Genomic DNA, 7,939 nt, shown 5'->3' with positions numbered 1-7,939 from the left:
AATAAAAAAATAAAAAAAAATAAAAAAAAAAATTGTAAATGAGATTATATTAAAGGAAAGTGACCTTATAATTTGATGATTTATCATTTATTAGATACTCTAATCAACAGTGAACAGACATTTATCAGATATTTTGCAGCATGTCTTTTAAACATTGAAAACATTGATAGAAATTATGTAAAACATTATTTAGTTATTTGGTGCAAAATTTTATATTGTGGTTCTTTATCTTTTTAGAAATATAAAAGGCAATAAAGGGAAAAGCATGCAAAAGAATTGTCCAAAGCATTTTGCATGCCAAAGGGGAATCATAAGGGGATAAGGCATATGGCTTGAAAATGAAGGGATGTCCGTTGTCGTGTATGTTTTTTTTTTGAGTTGATTAGGGTATGCTCATGCTTAATACTTTTCTTATTTTTATTTAACTATCTGCATTATGAGTTTATACAAACATTATTGAGTCAAAATATAAGATAATATCAGCCAAAATAACAAAAACTTATATTAGTAATTGACTGCTAGCGTCTTTCATATGTCAAACCCAACTTTAACAATTCTTTTTCGAATTTGGCTTTAGACTAGAAGGGCAAAAACAATAACTCTTGAGACAAGAAATACGAAACTAAGCTATCAGTTGATTTTTATGTTACCAAAAGAGGGTTTTGTTGATATCTTCGACAAGATTTGTCAACTTATATGAGAACCTTTTCGTACAAGTCTCGAAAGCATCAACAAACTTGTAGATGAAAAAAACGAGATTTAACATCAAGAAAATTTCAACGTGCTTTTTATTAAGATGATACAATAAAACAACATTAAACTTTTATTGCATTCTACATATTAGATTATATTTTGGTAATTCTGGATTATGTGAACATGTTTTTGTATTTAACTGTTAACTTGTGGTTATTCTTATATTTTCTTCATTCTAATTAGGTATTTCGATTTGTAAGTGTTTGTACTTGTATTCTTGTGGTTTCAATAATAATATGAAGAATCTATGCTTCCGAATCAACATCTATGGTTCTTGATTGATCATATTTCTTACACAAATCATAACATCGTATCTAGGAGATATGAATTGATATTGGTATCTAACTTAATCAATCTACAAATCGAAATATTGGTATCTAACTTATTAATCAATCTACAAATCGAAATATTTTCTCAAGTCGCAATCATCGATCAATCACTTCAAAACTCACCAATTTCATCAAATTTTCCAACAAAATTAGTTTAGTTCATCTCATTGCTACTTCACGTCCTATATGTGATCTATTTTGAAACTTAGTTTTTGGTTTTCGTTGAATTATAGCATATCATAAATTGGTTGTTCCATAGCTATACGTTGCGATTTTGCAATTTTGTTGGGTCTTATAATGGTTAGACGTAGTGGTGAGTCTAGAACGTAAAACCATATTATTTATTATTTAACTTGTATTAGGCTATTCATATTGGATTATACAACTGCCTTGGATCTTACTTCAATTCATATAAGATTTTCTGTAATTTCCACACCAAGTTTTCTTTTTCATCTAATTGAAACCTTATGGTTATGCCATACAGATATCTTCATTATGTTCATCATGCAAGAAAACCATCCTTACATCCAGTTCATCTAGATGTAAATCTTTTGCAATGACAATTCCAAGAATGGTTCAAATTGTGTTCTTCTTCACTACCAGTGAGAAAATTCCTGAAAAGAAACGTAAACAACACATAATCTTCTCAACATCATCATTTCATTTAATATGAAACACATGGTTTACATCAACAGGTTACAACATAAATCTCACTACACAATCACTCACACTTTTATTACAACACAAGTATGAAGACGAACTGTGAGCAAACCCTAAACTGAAGTTGAGAGATAAACTAAGAGATACAGATGTAAAAATATCCTGACTACTTAACAAATGAATCTATTTAACACATTATATACATCTGATCATTTAGACATCGGGTATAACCCATTGACCCGCATGCATATCCATTACCTGCAAAATCAGTTCACAAAATATCCTACAAATATACATTATTACAATTTCTACCCAATAATTAATGTTTAAGTTTGAAACTTTTATTAACTCTTTTCAACATGCCCCATCAAACTAAACATTAACTTTTTTAAAAACATTTTATTATATTTTAAAAATGTCAACCATATTAAGACGATTCATAATGTAATCATGTTGAACACTTCCAAGAGACTTAGTTAATATATCTACATTTTGATTTGAAGATACAATTTTATTTACTTTTAAAAGACCATTCTCAATTTTTCCCTAACAAAATGAAGATCAATTTCGAAATGTTTTGTTTTTTCATGAAATACAGGATTTAAAGCTAATCTAATTGCAGATTCATTATCACAAAAATATCTACAGGTAAATTAGGTTTTATACCTAAATCATGAAGTAACTTTAAAATCCATAGTAATTCACATGTTATACTACCTAAAGCTCTATACTTAGATTCTGTGGAGGAACGAGAAACAATACTTTGTTTCTTGCTCTTCCAAGAAACAAGTGATCCTCCCAGGTAGACAAGATAACACGTTACAGATCTACGACTGAACAAACATTTAGCCCAGTCTGCATCAACAAACCCAATAAAATCTAAACTACTAGACTTAGTTAAATGAATACCCATACCAGGACTATTTTTCAAGTATTTCAACAATCTGAAAGCAATATTCACATGAGACTTATATGGTTTATGCATGTATTGACTTAACAACTGTACAACATAAGATATATCAGGTCTAGCCACAGTTAGATAAATCAATTTACCAATAAGATTTTCATATTCAGTAATATTGACTAAATAATCAGACTTTTCCAAATCATATTCTCTTTTGATGACCAAATTAGGTTCAAGTGGAGTTTTAACTTGTTTACATGCAAGCATACCAAACTCATGAAGCAATTCCATGCAATACTTCCTTTGATTAAGACATATACCATTTCTAGTTCTTAACACCTCAACACCCAAGAAATATTTTAACTCACCTAAATATTTGATTAAGAACTGAGACTTAAGAAAATCTTTAACATTGTTCAATTCAACAACATGATTACCAGTTAAAATAATATCATCCACATAAACAAGCAGTACAACAAAAGTATTTTGAAAATTTCTAACAAACAAGGAATAATCATTTATCTCTACTTAATACCAAAACTAGAAAGAGAAGAACATACCTCTCATTCCACTTTCTTGGGGCCTGTTTTAGTACATAAAGAGATTTTAACAATCTACAAACTCTGATATCATCTTTAGAATGATATCCTTCAGGTTGACACATATATACACATTCAGACAGATTTCCATATAAAAAAGCATTATTAATATCTAATTGATAAAGTGGCCAAGAATTATAAACAGCTAATGAAATTACTACACGAACTGTTACAATTTTGGCTACAGGAGAAAAGGTCTCCTCATAGTCTATACCTTCCCTTTGATTGTATCCTTTAGCCACAAGTCTGAATTTATATCTTTCTATATCACCATTGGATTTATAACTTATTTTATAAATCCAACGACATCCAATTGCTTTTCTTCCTTTAGGAAGGTTAGTAATTTCCTAGGTATTGTTTCTATAGAGGGCTTCCATTTCCTCATTCATAGCTTTGATCCTATTTGGATCTAAAGCTGGTTCATTATAAGTTTTTGGCTCAATTGTTTTATTAAGACTTGAAACAAAATAAAAGACTCATTATTAAGAGCTGAATAGTTAACAGTTCTTTCAATTCCATATTTATGTTTAGCTTCTATAACATAGTCACTAAATCTAAATGGCATGTGAACATTTCTTCCAGATCTAGTGACCCTAGTGGACAAACTATCAGAAGGGTTAGAATTAATTGAATCATTTTCCTCAGTCAGTGTAGAAGAACTTGGAAACAGCTCATCAGAGGGAGGCACATATGCCTCACCAGTCCGGTTGCTGACATTAGAGGGACAAGTCTCATCCAGGTCTTGGTCTGCATTAACACCATCCATCTGATGGTTACTTCTCAAGTTATCTACTCTAGTGTTATCTAGAATAAAACTAGAATCTAAAGCCTCTTCATAGGAAAACAGGTCATTTGAATTCACAATGACAACTGAATTATCAGTCAAAGATGAAGTTTTAAGTTTGAAAGGAAACACTGATTCATAAAACTTTACATCCCTAGAAACAAAAACAAAATTGGAATCAAGACTAAGAACTTTATAACGCTTTTTATCAAAAGAGTAACCAAGAAAAACACATTTATCAGCTCTTTCAGATAACTTATCAGAATTATTCAACTTAGTGGCAAAAAACAAACATCCAAACTGTTGGATTAGTGTCTAAGTCCATAACTATTTTGGTATGTACTTGACCCGATGGTGCATGGTCCTTTTGGGTTGCCTTCACCAAAGCAACTTGATTGGAGAAATAAATAAACAAGAGGTTATTATGATTTATTAATATGTTATAAGGATAATATATTAAAGGAGAAATCATATTTGTTTAATTAATATTGGTCAATAATTATTTAAGAATTAATTTTGTGATCAAGTGTAATTAATTAAACTAGAGGGGCTGAATTGTAATTATGTGATAGTTACAAAATAAGGTAAGGATTATCTTATATATAGGGTGAACAAATTTAAGGTGATAATGCCTTAGAATTCGACTAAGATAAGGGTTTCTAAGACTTATCTTATGGTTGCTTGGTGGGCAAGCAACTAGATAAGGATAAGGACTAAAACCCTAATCTTTACACCTATATAAACCCCCTAAGGCTCATGAATTCGTCCAACCCTTCCCAAGAAGTCCTAGGGACGAATTCTAACACCTCTCCTCTCTCTTTATACCTTCTCCATTTGCTCTTGGTGTTTGTAAGTCATTATAGGAGTGACACTTGTGACTCTAAGCCTTCCAAAGCTAATTCAAGGAGGAATTAGGATTGTTATTGCTACATAACAATCAAGGTAATATCTTAAACCTAATTATATGTTAATATTGATTTCCATATTCTAGAATTAGGGTTTATAGTCTTGGATTCAAAGCATGTACAATAGAGAAACCTAGATCCAAGCATTAGAGTTTGTATGAGCACATAGGATGTCTTATGACCAAAACCCATCACAAACACCCTAAGTGTATCAAAAACAGGAGCACTATGATAAACCAGTTCATAGGGAGAAGAACCATTTAAGACAAAAGTATGAGTTCTATTAATCAAGAAAACTGAAGTTAAAACGGCATCTCCCCAATACTTAATTGGCAAATCGGATTGAAAAAATTAAAGACTTGGCAACATTTAAAATATGTTTGTGTTTCCTCTCCACAACTCCATTTTGTTGTGGTGTATGAACACAAGAAGTTTGATGTAAAATTCCTTTTGATTCAATTAATTGTCTCATTCTGTTGTTTAAAAATTCAGTACCATTATCAGATCTAACAACCTTTATTTTAACACTAAACTGATTGAAAAAAATATTAAAGAAGACAAGAACACAATCATAAACTTCATCTTTAGACTTTAACAGATAAACCCAAGTTTCCCTGGTAAAGTCATCCACAATAGTCAAAAAAATATCTAAATCCTTCTATATTTGTCACTCTATATGGACCCTAGACATCTAAATGAACCAACTCACAAAGTTTAGAAGTAGTATGTTGACTAACAGGAAAGGATTCTCTAGTTTGTTTAGCCTTATGACAAACATCACAAGGTGGAAGAGCTTCATTTCCAATTTTAAGTTTTTGTCTTAAAGAACTCAAAGCTTGATCAAAAGGATCACCAAGTCTATTATGCCAAGTTAGTTTAGACACACAACAAACAGAAGAAGAAATAGATGAATTAGATAGATTACCTGAAGGTACACTATTTATGTAATAGGGACCTCCATACTCTCTACCATTCCCCACCATCACCTTTGACTGTAAATCCTGAATTTTGCAATTATGCTCATTAAAAACAACCTCACAATTACTATATTTGCAAACCTTATGAACAGATAACAAATTTACATTGAAATCAGGAACAACAAATACATCAAACAGTGTTAAAGAATTAGACAAATTCATGCTACCAATCTTTTCAATTTTAGCTGATGTACCATTAGGATGGCTAACCAGCAGATCTAGCATAGACACATCCACAATGTCATGAAGTAATAACTCAGATGCAATCATATGTTGATTAGCTCCTAAGTCAACTATCCATTTTTGACAGTTAACAGAGGTATTAAAGTCATTAAACAAACAAGTACCTGCCATATTGGCACTAACAGAAGCTTCTTCGTTCACTTGATTATCACCAATAAGTTGTAAAAGTTTGACATATTGATCCTTAGTAAGATCATGAAACTCAGGATCCCCAATAGAATCAGAAAAATTATTAGTACTAGCACTTCCAGAAGAAGTGGTAGTGGAGTTACCAGAAAAGTTTTTAACAAAGTTATTCTGATTGATAGTTTCATTCCTTGACCTAAAATCCTTAGGGTAACCAATTATTTCGTAACATTTTTCAATAGTATGACCCTTAATACCACAATTCTTACATTGAACAATTTGAACCTTACTCTTATTAACATTGGGTCTGTTATTAAACTTACTATTAAAAGCAGATGACTGAGATTTAGTTACAGATTGAGATGTCTGGAGATAAGTCAAAGAACCATTTCTTTGAAGAGATTTTTCTCTTGACACAATAGAAAAAGCAGTTTTGACATTAGTTAATGGATCCATTAATAAAATGTGACTTTTGACTTGACTGTATGAATCATCAAGTCCAGACAAAAACTGCATAAGCTTCATGATATTAGAGTGATCCTTCAATTTAATTGAAGCATCACATGTACATTCAGTTAAACTAGTATGACCATCAAACTCTTTCCATAAGGAATCAAGCTTATTGAAGTAATCTGACAGAGAGATACCATTTTGTTTAAGAGAATTAATATGTTGGTGAATATTAAAAACAACAGATCCATCAGACTTATTGTAGGTTTCAAAAAGATTTTCCCAAATATCCTCTGCTACTTTAGAATAAGCTTGACTCTGATAAATGGAGTCAGAAATGGAAGATAAGAACTAAGAACAAACAACAACATTAACTCTATCCCATTTAGTTTTCTTTGACTCATCAACACTGCTCTTTTTCAAAGAACCATCAACAAAACCTAACTTATTTCTTGCCTTAAGAGCCTTAGAAATGGAACTTCTCCATAACCTAAAGTTTTCATTACTAGTTAACTTGGTTGTAATAATAGAAGTAATAGCATTATCAGAAGGGTGAATGTAGAGAGAATCATCAAAGTTAATCTGATCATCCTTCCCACCTCCACTAGGTGGACCAGTTGAACCACCCGTCATAATAACAAATAAAAACAAGCAATATCAACAAGAAACAGTCAAGAAGATTTGCCCCTGAACTGATCTTATCTCCAAATGGTCACCACGTCTGTTGGGGCCCAAGACAATCAGCACAGAGGAAATACAAAACAGATATACAAAAACAAACAATCAGTGTCCACAGGACACCAGGATCTCACAAACAAATATGTAAGAAAGAGAGATAAAGGAACACGAATACCCTCACAAAGATTTTGAGACTAAACAAGAATGAGAATCGACTCTCTTTGTCCGTTCCCAGCTAGGGTTTATCGGTGATGAACTCCGACCCCTAGTGAGTTATTTCAGACAAGGAGATTAATCAATTAGGCTTCAACCGTTGTAAACGATCACCACAGTAGTAACCTGCAAGATAACAAACAACCTCGCAGTACCAAATCCAAAAGAAAAAAGAACAGATGTTCGATTTGATCTTCAGATAAAACCCTAAATCAAAAAGAACATCCTGACAAACACAGTTGATGAAGTAAACGATCGGAGTTCAGAAGAACCCAAACCCTTGAAAAAAACAAAAAACTATGATAATCAAAACAAAAA

At 31.6% G+C, this 7,939-nt stretch overlaps 1 protein-coding gene across 1 annotated transcript; it reads right to left on the bottom strand.

Moving 5' to 3' along the window:
- Positions 1-2,349: 2,349 nt before the first annotated feature.
- Positions 2,350-7,363, bottom strand: LOC145099515 (uncharacterized). Its single transcript, XM_079037083.1, has 8 exons — positions 7,094-7,363; positions 6,259-7,048; positions 5,993-6,204; positions 5,672-5,935; positions 3,852-4,284; positions 3,317-3,507; positions 3,207-3,229; positions 2,350-3,142 (listed from the first exon to the last, which is right to left on the bottom strand). The coding sequence occupies exons 1-8, from the start codon at positions 7,361-7,363 to the stop codon at positions 2,350-2,352; spliced, it is 2,976 nt and encodes a 991-aa protein (XP_078893209.1).
- Between the last annotated feature and the right edge of the window lie 576 nt (positions 7,364-7,939).

Source organism: Lactuca serriola, chromosome 4 (genome assembly GCF_051521515.1).
Source record: "Lactuca serriola cultivar US96UC23 chromosome 4, Lser_US96UC23_V15, whole genome shotgun sequence".
NCBI lineage: Eukaryota > Viridiplantae > Streptophyta > Magnoliopsida > Asterales > Asteraceae > Lactuca > Lactuca serriola.
Note: the sequence above shows the minus strand (reverse complement) of the source record. Positions and strands in the feature narration are given on the sequence as shown.